The 19,689-nt window shown below is 41.4% G+C and overlaps 3 protein-coding genes across 3 annotated transcripts; all 3 read right to left on the bottom strand.

Annotated features, from left to right (window-relative positions):
- Positions 1-1,836: 1,836 nt before the first annotated feature.
- LOC135469308 (peptidyl-prolyl cis-trans isomerase FKBP4-like) lies at positions 1,837-8,455 on the bottom strand. The gene is made up of 8 exons (XM_064747928.1): positions 8,040-8,455; positions 7,215-7,379; positions 6,177-6,275; positions 5,624-5,871; positions 5,095-5,178; positions 4,284-4,514; positions 2,998-3,186; positions 1,837-2,643 (listed from the first exon to the last, which is right to left on the bottom strand). The coding sequence occupies exons 1-8, from the start codon at positions 8,290-8,292 to the stop codon at positions 2,455-2,457; spliced, it is 1,458 nt and encodes a 485-aa protein (XP_064603998.1). The 5' UTR covers positions 8,293-8,455; the 3' UTR covers positions 1,837-2,454.
- Positions 8,456-11,165: 2,710 nt separating this feature from the next.
- On the bottom strand, positions 11,166-13,104 carry LOC135469310 (uncharacterized). The gene has a single exon (XM_064747931.1). It carries the CDS (start codon positions 12,889-12,891, stop codon positions 11,803-11,805), a length of 1,089 nt encoding a protein of 362 aa, XP_064604001.1. The 5' UTR covers positions 12,892-13,104; the 3' UTR covers positions 11,166-11,802.
- A 3,762-nt stretch (positions 13,105-16,866) lies between these two features.
- Positions 16,867-18,307, bottom strand: LOC135469311 (uncharacterized). Its single transcript, XM_064747932.1, has one exon. The coding sequence runs from the start codon at positions 18,302-18,304 to the stop codon at positions 17,312-17,314; it is 993 nt and encodes a 330-aa protein (XP_064604002.1). The 5' UTR covers positions 18,305-18,307; the 3' UTR covers positions 16,867-17,311.
- Between the last annotated feature and the right edge of the window lie 1,382 nt (positions 18,308-19,689).

Genomic DNA, 19,689 nt, shown 5'->3' with positions numbered 1-19,689 from the left:
AGTAAACACAAGGCGATACAAATACAAGGCAGTGACATCTGTCGGGCGTTACATATAGATGGGTCGTGGCCCCGCCGTTGCAGAGGTGGGTCGTGGCCACGTTCTTACCGATGTATGTATATACTTATGCTTGGGGTTTAACGTCGTACTTAACACTTTTTCAGTCCTATGACGACGAGGAGTCATCAGGTGTGTGGGCAAATACACTGCGTTTTCTTGTGGCAGAGCGAGTCCATGCCGACAAAGTGAAGTATCATGCCGAAGACACCAGATATGACACCCCCACCCAGTCATATCATACTGACACCGGGCCACAACTAAATGTTTCCTGGCTCCAACCTCTCAGTGCTTAGCGCCAAGCGAGGCAGCAACAAAGTAGCATTTTTAATGTCTTTGGTATAAGTTTGATACCGGGGTTTTCCCGACTTCGAGGTGATCGCTATAAGCGGTCAGAGAGGTGGGCCGTAGCCGCGTGGTTACAGAGGTGGGTCATACCAGCCGGCGTGGTTACAGGGCCGGACCTCGGACAGCGGCGTGGACACAGAGGCAGGTCATGGACACGAGTATCTTTACAGAGGTTACTATGGATGTATGTATGTATGGCGTAAATCACAGTGCGCAATGCGTATCGACACCAAACAGGGCTCTTCAAGGCTTCTGTATCAGCACTGCTGATACTCACGCCCTACATGTTCAGCACACCGGTACACCGCATACACTGGTACAAGACAAATTGTCTTCAACGCTGCGAATCTAACTTCGATGCCCATGATCAAAAAAACTGACCATACACCGTCGTACAAGTGCAAAGATCGTGGCCTTAAAACAAAATCAACTAAAATACATAAATGAAACCAGAGGTTCCTCCTAGAGAACAAACCATCGGCTTAGCTAAATTTACAAATCCCCCACTACAGACAAAGGAACAATACTCTGCATCTGTGTCGTAAATAGCAACTATGAACAATGGTTTTAAAAAGTCTTACACCTCCTTGGCGCACTCTTCATATTGAGACCATAAACAGACGTTTCAAAAGCTCGTCGACCCGGTGTCAGTATAATGCGTATGTGCTTATATATGTATCCTTTAACGTCATCCAATTTTTCAGTCACATGACGACGAGGAGTCATTAGATGTGTGTACATATACGGTGTCTTCTTGTGGCAGGGCGAGTTCATGCCGCCAAAGTGCTGTCGCCTCTGAAGTATGTCATGTCTTCTACATGACATGCCAGCACTATAAATATCAAGGCACTGTCGGATCGGTTTGAAACAAGGAGGCTGTTAAACGTAACGCAAACAAACAAAACGAGATATTGTTGTCTTCTAGACGTAGATCAAATCCGAATAGTTGTGGACATGAAGCTCAAAAAAGCTCAAATATTTATTTATTTATCTAATGGATGTTTTATGCCTTTCTCAAGAATAGTTCATTAAAAGCTCAAATAAGTTTATTGTACTTTATTGTACAATAAAACGTACTACTGATGGAAAATGGTCCATTTTGTTAGGAGCCTTCACAGAAATGAATTATATACATAATTTGGCCTGACACTGGAGGAATGAAGTTCTGATTGGTGCCTGTATTTTATTTTGATAGACACTATGAAACACCTCTCATGGAATTTTGGCCGAGCGTCAGTGGTGTCGTATTTTAGGTCATGTCTTGTCATGGTACGTTCTAAAATAGAGCATGGGATGAAGGGATGCAAACTTTCATGCTCAGGAAACTGACTGAAAATTAGGAACAGTCCAAACCCCGAGTAGTTCTGCATTTCCCTATCAGTTTCTGAGTTGTGACACATGCGTGGAACAGGGTCCAGTTGAATCAGAACCAGGACGAACATACGTGTATTTTTTCTTGGAATCTGCACGGCACATTGTCTCTGGCTCAGGCTTTATTGATGATCCGTATTCCAGCTTGATACACGTCGTACCTGCAAACGTCCTGAAAGTTGACCTCAGAATGATGAATTCAACCATACAGCTACGGAGGTTTATGAATACTTGATTCAGTAATTTAGAACGGTATAAAACTGGTCACTTAAACATGATGAAGTATTTGCTTTACGACAAACATAAATGATCACAAATATAAATGGCGACATTTATGACGAAAAAAAGTAGCATACAAATTAACACAAAGACAGCTTTGCACATGGTAACTCTTCCGACATGTCCAATAGGAACTGCGTAACATTAGATCCAATCTAACAGTTGTTCAACCATGCCTTCCCAACTTACAGAACTACCTCACTGATACATGTAGCCAAGGCTGGCTGACCATCAAACCTGTCTAGCCCCGTGTCCAGATACGAAACAACCAGAGGTCATAAAACAGAACAACCCAAGCGTTATCACCACCGTAAACACTTCCAGATAGTGAGTTTGCTACAACTCTTGCTTTGCGTCAGAGGATGGTTTTTCTCTTCATTTCCTTAGTTTTATAGTCCCTCAATCGTTCGGTTTGGTCACTTCTGTCTTTCGAGATGAAGACCCTTTCTCATGTTTGTCCGGCATTTTTTCGCCAAAAGCCTCCAGCTCTTGCTCTAATGACATCATATCTTTCGCCATATCGTTGTTCCATTCATCTATGGTTTGGAAGACGTCTTCTCCGCTACTTGTGTAAATGTGGCCAGGTGGCTGGAAAACAATTCCCATTTCAGGTGATTTTTATATATTCAACTTTCACTTGGGGATGACAATATTCAGTAATTCAATCTGGTAATTTGGTACCTGTCACAACATTATGTACTTAGTATTACCAAATTTTAGAATGAATGATTACGGCTTAACGCCACTTCATCAATACTGCAGCTGTTCTGATTTACATCTATGCTATACCAGGATATAAAAGTATTCATTATTACGCCACCTAGACTTACTAAATAAATCCATTATTTTTATAATTAAAAAAAAGGAAAAACGAATTTCAATATAGATGCTGCTGGACATATCAACAGTATGATTCATTGACGTCACCTTTTGCAGACTTACCACTGGTTCTTTAGCAGCAAACTTGGAAAACATGCCAGCGTAGAGTTTCTTCTCCTCGTCCCGGAACTGTCTGAGTTTCTGTGTGGCCAGACTGAGTTCCTTCCTCGCAGCTTTGTTGTTCGGTTCAACCTTTAACACTTCCCGGAAATCCTCTATAGCCGACTCATGCTGATTTTTGTGTCCTCTTGCCTTTGAAATGTAAAAATCACATTCTTAGTTTCTTTTTATACCAGGCTTATCCAAAAACACAATGATCCAATTTTCTAATGGCAAGCACATACACACCATGATCAAGTAAAAATGACCACTACATGTTGGCTTACAGAGCATATAGACATAAACAAAAATATATCAAGTCCCACTCAACATTATGTACATGTATGCAATGAATATGTTTGATATTGCATAAAGACATCATGGTCACTCTCCCTTACAAGTGTTCTTATCTGAACTCTTCCGTAAAGCCCCTTCACACTGTCGTCTATTCCCTCTAAACTCACCCTTACATGCATCCTTACCTGAGCCCTTCTGCACAGCCCCTTCCCTGTTCTTGTCTATCTCCTCTACATTCTCCCTTACAGATGTTCTTACCTGGGCTCTTCTGTAAAGCCTCTTCACACTGTCCTTGTCTATCCCCTCTACACTCTCCCTTACAAGCATCCTTACCTGAGCCCTTCTGTAAAGCGCTCTCACCCTGTCCTTGTCTATCCCCTCCACACTCTCCTACATGCATCTATCCCTGAGCCCTTTGGTACAGACATAAAGAGAGAGTGTAGAGGGAATAGACAAGAACAGTTCTTGTCTATCCCCTCTACACTCTCCCTTTCAAGCATCCTTGCCCTTCTGCATCCCTTCTGCATAGCCCCCCCACTGTTCTTGTTTATTCCCTCTACACTCTCCCTTACAGATGCTCTTACCTGAGCTCTTCTGTAAAGCCCCTTCACACAGTCCTTGTCTATTCCCTATACACTCTCCCTTACAAGCATCCTTACCCGAGCTCTTCTGTAAAGCCCCTTCACTGTTCTTGTCTATCCCCTCTGCACTCTCCCTGACAGGTGTTCTTACCTGTGCCCTTCTGTAAAGCCCTTTCCCACTGTTCTGGCCTATTCCCTCTACACTCTCTCTTACAAGCATCCTTAACTAAGCTCTTCTGTACAGCCCCTTCACTGTTCTTGTCTATCCCCTCTACACTCTCACTTACAGGTGTTCATACCTGAGCTCTTCTGCACAGCCCCTTCACTGTTCTTGTCTATTTCCTCTACACTCTCCTTTACAAGCATCCTTACCAGAGCTCTTCTGTAAAGCCCCTTCACATTTTTTTTGTCAATGCCCAGGGCCTGGTCACATTGCTTCTCTGCCTCATGATAACTTCCTAGTTTCAGGTAACAGAGGGCCAGGTTCAGATGAGCTGCTAACATGAGATTATCACGCTGTGATTTGTAAGCTTCTGATTCGTCATGTTCCAGAACAGACACGATCTTCTTGTAATGTTGAGCCGCTTTATTCATATCCCCAGCCTGGTGAGAAACCAAGTCAAATTTGAGTCAACCTTGAAATATACATGGATGTACATCTTCCTTAACTGTTATGTCCAATCCAGGGACGTTTACCCAACATTTTCCTACACAAAATTGTCAAAATCTTCAATTTAAAAATAAATACATAAGTCTCTTCTTTCCCAAAGTACTTCCATTTTCCCTGTGCTTAGTTTTAATGTTGTGATCATACTCATTTCTGAATGCAAGGCAACAAACAGGTCAGCTGGTTTCTTAAATTTGCTTCACTTAGAATACAAATGGTTAAACCACTGTTTCACTTCAACTTTCAAGCTCATCCATGAGGCTGCTTGTTCAATTACAGCTTTTGCTGGTAGAGTTGTGGATTTAAGCCAGGAGTCTTGTCAGTTATCTGGCAAAGGGAAGTCAATTATATTAATTACTAATTATACACACTGTTTATCCAGCCACATGTCCACCATCGTGACCACCATCGTGACCACCATCATGTGTTATCACCTTCAGAGAAAACTTCTTGAGTGCAAAACACCAATCAATCAATATTTTCTGAGCCATCAATGATTAAAAACTGTACCCATACCTTGAAAAAACTTCGACCATTTTCTTTTGACAGTTCAGCTTCTTTCATTTTATCTGAGCTGTCAAGCTCCCAGACTTCTTTTTTCTGCAATAAAAATTAACAAAAAAAAACATCTCCCAAAAAGCTTTATATACATGTATCCGTGCTTAAGTGGAGATGTTTAGCTGGTGGTAGCATTATGAACTGGTGTACATATAGATGATGCAGCCACAAAGGGACTTTCACTTAGTGAACACTGGAGAAGTTTAAAAACATGATTTTCACAAACAAGTATCTTATTCTAAAACAAATAGGGAAGTACATACAATTGAATATTTATCACTAACAAATCACCAAGTTGACATTTGAAATTACAGTGTGGTGATGAAAATTTTCTGAAATCCAGATTTATCTTGTGTAAGTCGTATTGAAAGTATTTCTAAAAAATATAGTACAGATTTACTTGAAATTCTTAGGTGTATATTTGAATGAACTGTTGAAGAGATTACATTTATTTGTCTGAAATAAGGCCAGGACATAGCAGACTTACCCTTTCAAAACCATTCATCACCACCTCATATGTAATATCTGTGTCCCCTGGAATATTCCATTCCGCTTTGCCGCTCTCACCAAAGGCATGTTTTGATTTCAAAACAAACATGGAATGCTCTTTCAATTTCATCTTTTTAAACGCCTGCTCTAATCCTGAGCATATATCATCTTTCTGAGCAGCACCAATTACTATTTGAACATCTCTGTCGTCAAAGATTTTGTTGTCAAGCTTCCCTGTTATATGAGCTGAAATCATACAGTTAACACATAAGATTTACAGATGCCATATTAAATTTAACCAAGATATGTACATCTACATAAAAGGCCTTGCAAACAAAGTTTAATATTGTTCATGTGTAAAGCCATGCAATTTTTTATAAATATACATCTTATGATGCAGACTTCCTAAACTGTAAAAAAAAAATTACTCTTTTAGATTCCACATCCTGAAACGAGGAACTATGTATTCTCAGTACTAGTTTACAAAACATACAACTTTAAGTTGATGGTAACCAAAATCCACCAAGTCTGATGTGTGTGAGTTTACATACCACGGACTGTGGCACCTGTGTTTGGTGTTAAATATCCCTCTCCCTTATAAAGGAGCCTCCTCACAACACCACGATCTTTCTGTTCTGAAACATCTTCACCTAAGTTAATGTAAAAAAAAGAAAACCTTCTCATCCTCTTGCACAGTTTTTCTTTGTTTATTTTGTTAGTCTACCAATACTTTACACATTTTGAACATTCTTAGTTATAATAATAATAATGTGTTTAATACAGACAGGAAATCAATATACAGAGATGATTAACAGTTATTAAAAAGTTAGATCAAAAGCTTTTGCCATTGCTGTGCGACAAAAGAAATTACAATCACGTCCGATGAGCGCAAAACCTGCAATAACTTTTCTCTCAAGCCTTTGGATGAGAGAAAATACACTCCGTCTCAAATACCAACTCTATAAAAAATGTTTTAAGACTAGGGTATGAATCTAAATCTATGTAGCTGGCTAGTTACTAGCTGGGGATTTGAACCAACAATCTGTGGATTTTGAGTCCGTGCTTTTACCACTACACTCCCTCCAGCCCGGGAGACAGATAGCACAAATGTATGTATGAATGTATGCTTCGGGTTTAAAGTCGTACTTAACAATTTTTCAGTCACATGACTACGAGGATTCATTAGGTGTGTATACATATATTGTGTCATCTTGTGACAGGCCGAGTCCAAGCCAACGAAGTGCTGCCGCCACTGAAGAATCATACCCAAGACATCAGACATGACACCCAACCCAGTCAAATTATACTGACACTGAGCCAATCAGTCATGTTTTCTTGCTCTAGCCTCTCAAAGCCGAGTGCTAAACGAGGTAGCAAGTACCATTTTTACAGTTTTTGGTATGGACACTCTCACCATTAAGCCACTGAAGTGGTTGATAGCATATACCACCTTGTTACACGCATACATGTATGAGGGGAATATTCTGTTTCCTATACAGACACTGCAATGCAGTAGAAAATGCTTCATATTTTTCTTTAGCAACTACCTTGTATTATATTATGATGGAAATTGTCTTTTCAAAAGTTACCTTCCCACTTGAAGAGTTCAATTTCAAAGACCAGAGTAGCAAAAGGCCCAATGATGGGCCCTGAGCCTGTATCACCATAAGCATAGTCAGGTGTACAAGTTAGCTTCGCAACTTCTCCTTGCCTCATCGTTCCCACTCCAATATCCCAGGCTTTAATTACTGCACCTGCGAAATATATGTAAATCCATCTACATATAAAATACAGTAAGGCATGAAGCAGTACCTTCTAATCACACCATTATGTCCCGAGTACTCTGGCTTGCTGGTTGAGAAATATCTGGATATGCATGGTAATCCAAATCCATAATGATGGTTGGGTACCCATTAAGTATGGCATATCCAAATATTTCTCAATCTACTATACTGTAATCAGTGCACAAAGTCTTGACAATACTCCGAAAAACATTACTGCAAATGAAAAATTAGTACCTTAAAATAACATGTATTATTTACTGATCTTTTCCAAAATCCATATAGATACATGTACATGCACTATGTAAAATTATAAATTACAAATAATTCCCTGAGTACTAACTCTCAAGTAGATAATCTTGTGAACATAAATGTTTATTTCAACATTTATTATGTTTCACTTTTTTGTGCTGAATCAAATGTATGTATTGTCAAGAAATCAGAATTGTATCAAAACAATATGTTCCCTGTTATGCTGATACAAGACACTCTATTTTTAACATACACTCTTACAGATATTAACTCTGCTCTCATAATGGGAAGGGGTATGTTGTAGCATACACACCCTGTAAAACTCGACAACCACCTTCACCATGTTTTGCCCCAGTGCATGTTTTTATGTAAAAATCTCACCTCTTCCAAGCTTAAAATCAAAGACTTTATTCCTGTCCCGACTTGAATCGAATTTGGTTCCATCCAAAAGAGTTCCCACATAATGCACAAAGACTCTGTCTCCTGTCAGAGGAGTTTCCGTGCCCGAACCCTCCCTCAGTACTTTCTTCCTCACTCCACCATCGAGGCCAGGTGTAATATCTAATCCACATGCATTCATTGATGATTCGTGTTGTTGTTGCTGCTGCCCCGTCCTGTCCGTCATGCCGATCATCTGTTTGATGCTGTTTTGAATATTGTGTTCTTATCTACAAATTTCGACATATTTTTAAGTAGAGGTTAAGTAGGTTGTTCTTATGACTATGGATCTGTTGAACTTCTACGATAAAGCTAAACGCAATACTTATTTTCTGGTTGTCAGACATGTGGGTTTGTTATTGTCGGTAAAGTGCGCGAAAGATTCCTGGTAAGGGGAGGTAAGTCTGTCTACCGTGCTCGCCATTGATATTTTTTTTTCTTTTACATGTATTTTTTTTTTCAAGGCTAGTCAGAGACATGACGCTCCTGTAAAAAAAATTAAAAAAGAAAGAAAAAATTCCCCCATGTCCCGCATGCCAAGCGTGACAGTGGGATTAGGCAATGCATGTGGTATTTCGGAAGGTGTATCGAAGGTTAGGTCTATACGGTTAGGTAAATGTGTGAATTAGGCCAAGAGCTAGGCTACTTTTGAGCTGAGGCTGACAGGATAAATACCATACTATTTTCTTTTTTAGTAAGAACCAAACCTGAACAGTGCTTTAGTGATAAAAAAAAAAAAGAAAAACAGGCTATGGACCCTACAACAACGACCGCCAATACGACGACTATTATACAGCGTGTCTCCACAGTAGGGCCTTTATAGAGACATGCCGGACATCAAATCTCGAAAAGAGCTGCTTCCTGCTTAAAATGTGCTGTTTCGATCAGATTTCTGGTTTCTATAGCCGACTAGAAACAGCAAGATTCAACAACGTGAAAGCAATTAATGGAAGTGAAATGAATTATTATGGCCAATAGAAATCGAAGCGCTTCGAATTTTATATATTTGTTTATTTGCTTGGTGTTTTACGCCATACTCAAGAATACTTCACTTATACGACGGCGGCCAGCATTAGGGAGGAAACCCGGGGGAAACCCACGACTATCCGGAGGTTGCTGACAGACCTTCCCGCGGACCGCGAATTTTATTTTAATCGATTTGGTTTTAGTTTCGTTCTTTCCCTTTTGGTTTATGCAAGGCGGTGAGTCATTGCAATATGCTGTTAAAGATTAGCAGTGTTGTAAATATCACGAAAGGTACGAAAGCTGGACGTACCCAAAATGCTCACGCGGCTATATACCCTTCATATATTCATATTTTGCATTTATTGTGGCTGTCATGCTTACAAATTAAATGGGTATGCACATGTTTTACACCTACCAAATCGAGACTATACATCGAGATATACGTATAAAAGATATGTGCAATGTTTTGGGAAACTATGTCACACTAGCCCAGATCGGGTATTTATAAATTGGTTGTGTTCAACACTGACGACATATTTGCAATGTTTGTGTAGGTCTAATGTGCTTAGGAGTAAATCAAAACGAAGAGCCAGTGGACTTAGGCTGCTAAGATTTAAGTATTTTAATTCAGCTTCCACTAGATCATCTATGCCTTTGTGTCGGTATGGAGTCTAATTCGTCTCATTACCTTCCTCTGTACACTCCGATTTGTTTAGTACCCAGAGGCTTTGCACACTTCAGATAAATGAAACTATCCTGTGTAATATACCGTCTAAAACAACAATCAAATATTAATAAATGAAAATATATAAGTTTTAATCTATAATCTAATAAGAAGACATAGTATTTTACACAAGAGGAATTTGGAAAGTTAGCATCAATGCTATAAACAGACGAGCGTGTCCAGAAACACATATATTCTTCTACAAGATTGCCAGTGTGGCAGATTCGTGGTGCCTTGTTCGCTGTAAGATGTTGCTGGCACCAATCCGTTTTTCCAGAAACATTGGCTTTAAAATCTATCATGCTTTGTTACACGTCTGAGAGTTCATCAGTCATTCGTTACAGGGCACCTCGGTTTGCATACCTACAAAACTGACCGCCATAGTAGAACCGAAAAATTCATGAGTAACATGTTACGCAACAATCCGAGAAACAATAAGGAATCAGCGGAAACCCCTCGTCAGTGTCACTTTTCTTAAACACAATGACATTTTTTTCTCCATTATTTATTTATTTATTCTCATTGGTGTTTTACGTACTCAAGAACATTTCACTTATATAACGGCGGCAAACATTATGGGGGGAGGGGGGGAAGACATTCCCATGTACGGCCGGAGAGCATGAGATCGACTTGAACTCACAACGACTGCAATGATGACAGGCTCTTGGCTTATTGCTCCACGCTGGTACGCTAACCACCGTCTCCATCATATTACTAATAGAGGCTCGATTATTATTTTACAACTTATATATTTTCAGTGAAGGGTCTTTCGTAACGTTTATTTCCATCACGTAATAAAAGATGCTGTATACAGAGATTAATATTTGCATGGATGTAACTTTCCCGCAAGTTTAACTATACTACCGGTAATTCTTACATATTTGTTCATATTAAAAATTTATGTTTTCAAATAATTGTTGCCTCGTCCCCAAATGTTCCCAAAATGTAACACAAAAAAATCTTAACACGTTTTGTTTTGTACTGTTTTGTACCACAAATTACCTGTGTCCATCTCTAACTTCACCTCGAAGGTTGTCTTGACCATGAACAAAATATTGTCATTCAGACAATGGGACTTTGAAGAGACCATTTTACTTTCATTTTCGATTTCCATCAGCAAAAATCACAGCCAATTCCATCTGCCCTTTGGGGTTATACAGATTAAATAATCCCGAGGGAGGACAAAAGGTTGTAAGATAAATGCCTACTGTTTACTGTCCGCGCATGTTTATCCTTCTTGTTTCATGTTTTGTTACACTCATAATGTTTTAAATATCAAGCTTTAGGTTTAGTTGTAACACAGGTACCCTCCACATTTCTCTGAACATAGTTCATAAACTGATTAAACAAACGTCAAGTTCATAACAAAAACGAAAGCATCAAATTCAGTTTAAATAATAATTCTAAAAACAAGAAAAACTGTATAGAAACATGATGTACATGTACTTTTGTGTGAACATGAACTGTGAGGAAATGAAATAAAAATGACAATTAAACAATCATAGTGCCAAAATCCTTGCATCGAAAATCACCGTGAGAACTAAACTGTATGGTCTCCACGAGTTTTCTCAAACTTGGTACTGATATCTATGGCCTGTTTAACTCTACCACAAATCACAAATTTCAAAATTACACACATCAAAGTATATCAAGACAAGCTTGTGCACCAAGTTTCAATGTCTAAATGCTAAAAACATCCAAACAGGACAGCTATAGTACACCCTGTTACAGACCAGTGGAAGACCTGTGAAGATATGGCTAATTCTGTCCACTCCCTTCATATGAGGTCACCTTTAAATGTTAACAGGCACATCCAGGTTGTCAACAAAGGTGGCAGTCTGGCAACACACTGACCTGTATTTTTAACAAAGAAGGGTGTTTTGGCTATGCAGTTTTCCTGCCTTGCATACCGGGTAAAAGTACCACTCCTATTTCATGGTAATTGTAAGCCAGACAAACTCTTTCACATCACCACCATAACATTTCGGTTATGGTTATGACCTGTATAGTTTAAATCTATGCCACGTCCACAATGTCCACATCATCTCCATTAGATAGCACATCTTCTAAAGACTGGTACGACTGGTTGTTCTCGTTCACCCTTCGCAGGAATTCCCTCTGGTCACCCGTGTGCACCTGGGCCTGTATCAGGAGGCCAGGTAACATGTTGGCCGCCTGTCTGAAGGCCCATAGCCGCTTATTGCCGGACACCACCCAGTAGTTCCCGTCCATCTGGTAGACGTCTATTGGTGGGATGTATTCCGGAATCACTGCCCCATCCACCAGGTTCATCCACAGCTTGTACACAGAGCTCGGGGCAGAGGGGAAGCGACCATCCATACTCAAACTAATCTGTCTCTTGGTAAACTTTACTTTTTCAGGTTCAAGAATTGAAAATGATGGAGGCCGGCTGACAGCAGCTGAAATTCTGTTCATCTCTGGCCGGATCAAGCGGGTGCTCGCGGGTGCTGGCTGCAGAGTAAGAACTCCTGTCTGCTCAGTTGTGTCCCTCGTCCAACCAGTGCTTGCCTGTCCCATAGCGAAGGACCGAGGTTGAAGGCTGGTCTTGCTCCGTAATAACCCGAACAACTCGTCATCAGTTGACATGCATGGCGATGTACTTCTGATTCTCGTCACAGAACTTGCATCTCTTAAATCCTGGTTGTTCCTCAAAGACAAATTGGCCAGTTTGTCCTCTATACCAAATAGCATGGGTGTCCTATTGGCTGTGGATAGAGAGCCACTCAGCTCTGTCCACCATGTACCACCTGGAAAATTGTTGCGAATCTCAACACTTTCACCTCCATTCATTGTGGATTTCTTTCGTGGGTCGATCCAGTACGTCCTGATAACGGGAATGGTTGTACATCCGCCCAGTCTCTCGTACTGCCGGAACACCCACAGTCTCCTGTTATCCGCTGTCCACCATTTACCATGCTCCCACATTACGTTAATCGTGGGTATGTCAGACACTGTACATCTGCCCGTACACAAATCGTCCAGAGTTAGGCCAATGGAATAACCACTATGCGCTGTCCCTTTCTTAAAATGATTACTTACACAACGTTGTGTAAAAAAGATGTCAGACGGCCTGAGGTGTTGCATTGCGGTGATCAGGGTTAGATGGGCCTATATTCGAGGGGATTGAAGTGACATCCAGTTCACCAATAACGCACGGCCAGACAATAGGTCACATCGGCTAACTGTCATAGAGGTATGTTTATCTATTCCAAACTCATAGCTAAGCACAAATACACCTGTATCATTTCACGAGAATATGACAAGCGTTTAGATAGGTCTCGCCCTGTTGAAGTCGGTAATGTTGATAATACAAGCAATATCCACTTGCTTACAGAAGGTTCCGGAAATTTTTGTATGCCCTAGTACTGCGCATGTGCTCATGTTGAAAGTGAAAGTAACCGTGTAGATAAGTAGCATGTTGAAATTGGCCCTTGTTGAAGGCTATATGCGAGAAGTGAAGGTGTGTAAGCCCTCCCCAGTGCCTATCACAGTGACATTTACATTATTTAGCCTAGTTATTTGTATTGCATGCGCTAATAAATAGCTTGAATGTCTACCGAGTCGGCCTACACACTACATTCTACAGCAAGGACGTTGACCTTGCGTTGTATTCTATGCTATATACAGTGCGTTACATAAGCCAGTCGAGATGTTTGTGTAAAGCAGATCACGTGTACCATGTTCAGTGTGTGATAAAATGCCGTAACCCACGTACAATCGCCCTAACATCAGGCCGGTTTGTAAGTGCGAGGGACAATCTTGGTACTGATATCTATGGCCTGTTCACTAATCAGTATAATATATCACAACACCTTTCAGTATGAACTGTATGTGATAGCTCTGCACGGCTGTACACTGATATTTATGTGGCCACTACCCATCTAATAATACCGATTATATATGATAACGACGATCAAAAGTCACATACATTATTCTGCGGGAAAATGTCTAAATAATTAAAAATAAAATCCTTTAATCTAACATTTGAACACCATTAACATTGTCATCGTGACAGGACAGTTCATTCTGATAACATCCGTAGATTACTGGACGTAGGCCAGTATACATTTATACATGTGTCGTTATACTGCCACCGCCTTTGTAGGCTTTTTTGTTTTAGACGTGTAAAGTCCGTGAAGGTAAATCATTCATCTGTGACACTGTCGAGTCTGCACCAGTTGTCCTCTCCACACTGCAGTCTTTTGTAATGTACTGACATGTCTCCCGCCTTGTGTGCTGTATGACTAGGTCAGGTGTCTTGTCTGGTCTCGTGAGTTACGTACTGATACACCCGGCTCATTGTGTGATGTGTCGGGTGTCATGTCTGGTGGCGTGAATTGCGTGCTGATTCACCCGCTAACTTGTGTGCTGTGTGACAGTGCCAGGTGTCCTGTGTGGTGTCGTGAGTTTTGTACTTATACGCCTGGTTTACGCCTGCTGCCTTGTGTAGTGTGCGACTGATGGCGCCAGGTGCCTTGTCTGGTGTCGTAAGTTATGTAGTAATATGTTGACTCTCCTGTGTGCTGTGCTACTGTGTCAGGTGCCATGTTTGGTGTCATGAGTTATGTACTGATATATCTGCCGCCTTGTGTAATGTATATCTATGTCAGGTGGCATGTCTGATGGCGTGAGTTACGTAATGATTCGCCGCTAACCTGTGTGTTGTGTGAGACTGTCAGGTGTCCTGTCTGGTGTCGTAAGTGATGTACTGATACGCCTGCTAACTTGTGAAGCACGAGACTGTGTCCCGATGGTACATCTTATCTGGACCTATATTTGTACAAAGACCAGAACGGTTTCCTCTCTCACAGAACTATCCAGACAAGAAGGATAGTTCTAATTTTGACATTGATTTGATTTATTGATTTATTTATTTATTTGATTGGTGTTTACTTATGCGACGGCGGCCAGCATTATGGTGGGAGGAAATCGGGAACAGCTCGAGGGAAACCCACGACCATCTGCAGGTTGCTGACAGACCTTCCCACGTGCGGCCGCATTGGTGAGAGGCTCCTAGGTCATTACGCTGCGCTAGCGCGCTAAACCAACTGAGCCACGGAGGCGCCCCTCCCCCCCCCCCCCCCCCCCCCGCCGCCTTACACATTTTGACATTGTAAATTATCCTTACTTTAACAACAGTATACCGAAAGGTTCTTGCTTTTGACGTCTACATATCTGGCCTTGTAGCGTTTGTTAAGCCCTGAGAGTTGCGTAACGATTTCAACCAACTTCACAAGTTATGACTGCGAAAACTAGTGTGTCAAGATTATTCCATCAAACGCCTTCACTCTTACGTTTTACGATGAGTATAATTCTTTTGTAAGTAAATATGGACAGAGCCTTCAGAATCTGCGGCTAGGGACTGTGTATCCATCGTGTTGAATTCCGTCTTATTTTCCTTCTTCATACACTTTCTTATTTCTTTGGTAGTTTGTGTTAAACGTTGTTTTGGAAATTGACCTTGCGATTATTGACCTGGATCAATCCATCTTGGCTGACGGTTGGTGTCATGTCTGTTGTTGTGAGCTATGTACCGATGCGCCTGTCGCCTTTTATGCTGTGCGACTGTGTCTGGTGTCATGTCTGGTGTCGAAAGTTATGCAATGATATACCTGCCACAGTGTTCGGCTGTGTCTGGTGTCATGTCCGGTGTCGTGAGTTATGTACCCGATGCGCCTGCCGCCTTGTGTGCTGTGCGACTGTGTCTGGTGTCGTGTGTTGTCGTGAGTTATGTACCGATGCGCCTGCCGCCTTGTGTGCTGTGCGACTGTGTCTGGTGTCATGTGTGCTGTCGGGTGTTATGTACTAATAAACCTACCGCCTTGTGTGCTGTACGACTGTGTCTGGTGTCATGTCTGGTGTGGTGAGATATGCACTGATACGCCTGCCGTGTAGTGCGCTGTGCGACTATATCTGGTGTCATGTCTCGTGTCGTACCGATGCGTCTGTCGCCTTGTGTGGTGTGCGACTGTGTCTGGTTCATGTCTGGTGTCGAGAGTTATGTACTGATAAAACTGCATCCTTGTGCGACTGTGCCTGGTGTCATGTCAACTGGTACAAGGGTACAACAATTGATTTCTTCAGTCTGTATACACTTTGCCATGAGATGAAACTAAAATCGATCTACAAGGTGAAAAGGTGTGTAAGTATGAAAAATACATTTGACAGGATGACAGTCGATACCAGCCATAGGTGTCATCGTGTAAGCCAGCTGATCCTGTCATTGGTGTTAGCGTGTCCACCAGACTGACGAGGCCAAATTGGCCTCTGTTGATTGTGGCGATTCGCAGAGGTTGCAGGTAGTTGTAACTCTGGTCTAACTGGGAATTTCCACAAGTGCATGTCTAATCCTTGCCCTTAAAGAGGGGCACCGTACACATAATTACAGTCTGTTTAGTAAGTAAACATAATAAAACGCGAAACTTGACGAACGTCAAGCTAGTTCACTTCTGCACAATCCTTATCGGTTTCCTTATCTTATTATCGGTTCCAGTTCTGACAAATGGTTGACAACGTGCAAGAAAATATATGTGATTGGTACTTTACGCCGTACTCAAGATATTTCACGTATTACGACGGCAGCCAGCATTATGGTGGGAGGAATCCGGGCAGAGCATGGGGAAACCAACGACCATCCGCAGGTTGCTGTCAGATGAACTATGTATGTCATACATAGGCATTTCTCATTGTGTTTGAGCTGAGGTTTTATGCCAGGAGACCTATATGTAATTGTCAGGTACCTGGAGATTTTCTCCAGCCTAAGTCCAGTTTCCTCTGCCCGTAAAGATTACAAGTTTGTCATCATATAAGTGGAATATTAGAGTACCAGATGTACATATAAAAATGTGAACATATAGCGAAGTGTTTGGTATTAAACTCACCCAAAATGCAGTTTCATGAAATAACGAGCATTCTATGATGTAAATAAGTGTGATTAGATAAAATAATACATCGTCGAACATCCAATACATATACAGATAACTAAGGTATTGTGACACTAACTTCATACGTGTAGAGTTTTCTAGTCAAAATAACTTTACAGTTTGAAAATATATCTATTGTGCGCTTACAACTTGCGAGTTGTGGTGTTCAACCTTTTCACGCAGTCCGGATGATGCACTGTTCAACTAAGATGTATATGTATATAGATACTTACACTATCTTATTCACCGAAATGTTTATCACACGTGTAGTTGAAAGTACAAACTCTTTCATGAACTTACTCTTTGTGAAGGCTATATAGAGCCCAAAGCTAGGTTCCAGCCGGGTTTTTTTTAAATATGCTATTAATATATTTTTAGCAATATATACCTACAACATGCCAAAAAAGATAATATTTATATTGTTTAAGTTGTGCATGGTGCCAAAAAACGATAATATACAACAAATGTAAAATATTGAAGTCTGCGTTGACATCCACAGAGCTACATCTGTGTTGGCTAATATTTAGAGTAGGTATTTTGAAGAAATATTCGCATGGACCGTTCCCAATTTTGCAATGAAATTACTCTTGGGGAGAAATGTCCCCATTAGAGACGATCACATGGTCACCCATGGTCAATATGTCCATCAGGGACAAGTGAGCTTGGTTATTTTCTCTCACATTTTTCAGAAACTCAGTTTTGTCCTTGCTGAGAGTTGCGGGAATGAGAATGTCTGGGTCAAGATTTGCGGCTCTTTTGAAGGCCCACAGCCGTCTGTTTCCACTGACCACCCACATATCGTCGAACACGTCATACACCTCAGCGGGTGCTACATCCTCCGGTAACACCAAACCTTCCAGCATCATGTTACAGAATGACAACAAGGAGGTTCGACCATGTGGGCCTTCCAACGATCGTTTGATTCGATTTTTAGTGTATTTCAAATCGTCTGGTTTCAGGTATACAGTATTGTTCGATCGTGAAAATTTCGTCTCCAATTGAACAGGATAAGAAGTGGTCAGCTGCCCCTGCTGCGTGGGCTCCAAACTTCGCCCGAACCCCCTGTACTGAAAGGCATGCTCTTTGATCTGATCCTCAAAGACACTTGCGGAGTTATGGGACAAACTGGACCAGACATCCTCTGTAGACCTAATAGGCCTCGGCCTGTCTGATGATTTTGTTGTCTGTTTGAGTTCGGACAACTGCTTGTCCGCTTCACGGTACCAGACGCCGCCAGGTAATCGACCATAACTGAAAACTACACTTGTCCCGCCGTTGGGTGAATCTTTCTTTCGTGGGTCGATCCAATACGTCCTGATAACGGGAATGGTTGTACATCCGCCCAGTCTCTCGTACTGCCGGAACACCCACAGTCTCCTGTTATCCGCCGTCCACCATTTACCTTGCTCCCACATCACGTTAATCGTGGGTATGTCAGACACTGTACATCTGCCCGTACACAAATCGTCCAGAGTTTGTCCGATGTAGTAACCCGCGTGTCGTGTTCCTTGTTTAAATCGATTGTTTATTTGACGTTGCGTAAAGTAGATCTCTGATGGTCTGAGGTCAACCATTATGGCGGTCACTTGCTTGTCCGCTTTACGATACCAGACGACACGCTGTGAATCTGCCCACTCCTTCACTTTCTTCTGCCGCATGCAGCAAATTATATATGCCTTCTTATATGTATACGCCTCCGGGAAAAAACGTAGGGCAGTTTCATTTTCATTTTAATTCGTCTGAGCCTAGGTGCATAGGCATACTATAGGTGTTACGCTTTATTGATCCCGGCGAACACACATTTATGAGTTACATCACGGGCGTAAATAGAAACCGATAAAACCTTTCACTACCCCGGGCTTTTCAGTACAAGGCGAGATAATGAGGTGTAGGGATCAATCATGCTACCTCACCTCGCCTTGCTCCATACTACCAGGCAACCCCATGATCTCGCCTTGCCAAACCCCCTATGAAACACATGGCGAGGTAGCGAGGCAGCAATGGCATGGTCCTCGTTTCAGCGTGTTATGTAATAATACACAAGTAAAGTGGCACCCACCGTGTAACGTAGTAAAAATATATGCCCGTGTAATGTAATGTAAGCGCGAAACGTTATATAGTTTGCCCCCTTTTCATGTCATTATTTCTTAAACGGATAGTCTAATAAGGAAAAATATGGTGTATTAGATAGGGAAAGCCATATGAGTGTAGACTGATAACAGTTGTTCACTTTGGCGTGCTTTTTGATTATGTATCGATGGAGTTTAGATAATGCGTATCGTGTATGCAGCGAACTTTGCTGATAGCGTACATAAACAGTTGAAAAAGCATGATGATCGGGCGCACAAGTCGTCCGAGCTAAAGATAACAAGCAGTGTCCTTATTTTAGTAAATATGTAATTAAGCACCCCCTGGTTTTCACTGTGGCGATTTTGTACACAAAAATGGGAAGGTGGGAGTGTCGTTGAGTCAGCGCTATTTGGTATCGTATGGTAGCCGACCTTTCTGGTCGGCTTGTAGAGTTAATATTGAGCTGTGTGTTATGTGCACGACTGCTGTCGGTTTCTAAATTTAGCTTGCCACTGTTTACACTGAGTTCAGCGCCTGCTCTCTGCCTCTACCTTAGAATATTCCAGAATGCGCTCAGTTCGGTGCTTGTTTGTTTACATCAAGTGTTCAGGAATTTTCTTATTCTAGACAATTCCACCAGGCTATATAAGACCTGTGAAAGCAGGTCAAAAGAGAGAGAACGGAGAATTATTGAGAGTTTTGAATGCTTTCGCTGTGTATTACTTTAGTACGCCTTTTGTGCTGAATTTTGGTGTCTTTATAGCCTCTGGCTTTGTTATATCTCCACCGAGCACTTGTTCAGTCCGAACTTGTATATTTGATTGGTGCTCTTGTGTACACAGTGCTTATTAGTACACGGACCCTGTCTGTGGAATTTTGTGTATATTTC

Source organism: Liolophura sinensis, chromosome 6, assembly GCF_032854445.1.
Source record: "Liolophura sinensis isolate JHLJ2023 chromosome 6, CUHK_Ljap_v2, whole genome shotgun sequence".
NCBI classification, from domain to species: domain Eukaryota; kingdom Metazoa; phylum Mollusca; class Polyplacophora; order Chitonida; family Chitonidae; genus Liolophura; species Liolophura sinensis.
Note: the sequence above shows the minus strand (reverse complement) of the source record. Positions and strands in the feature narration are given on the sequence as shown.

Bases quoted from the DNA above. Each gene is read 5' to 3' on its own strand.
- LOC135469308 (XM_064747928.1), bottom strand. From the start codon at position 8,292: ATGATCGGCATGACGGACAGGACGGGGCAGCAGCAACAACAACACGAA. The intron at 5,872-6,176 runs GTATGTAAACTC...GTATGATTTCAG, and splicing joins CACAGGTGCCACAGTCCGTG to CTCATATAACAGGGAAGCTT. The intron at 2,644-2,997 runs GTAAGTCTGCAA...ATTGTTTTCCAG, and splicing joins TTGCTGCTAAAGAACCAGTG to CCACCTGGCCACATTTACAC.
- LOC135469310 (XM_064747931.1), bottom strand. From the start codon at position 12,891: ATGCAACACCTCAGGCCGTCTGACATCTTTTTTACACAACGTTGTGTA.
- LOC135469311 (XM_064747932.1), bottom strand. From the start codon at position 18,304: ATGGTTGACCTCAGACCATCAGAGATCTACTTTACGCAACGTCAAATA.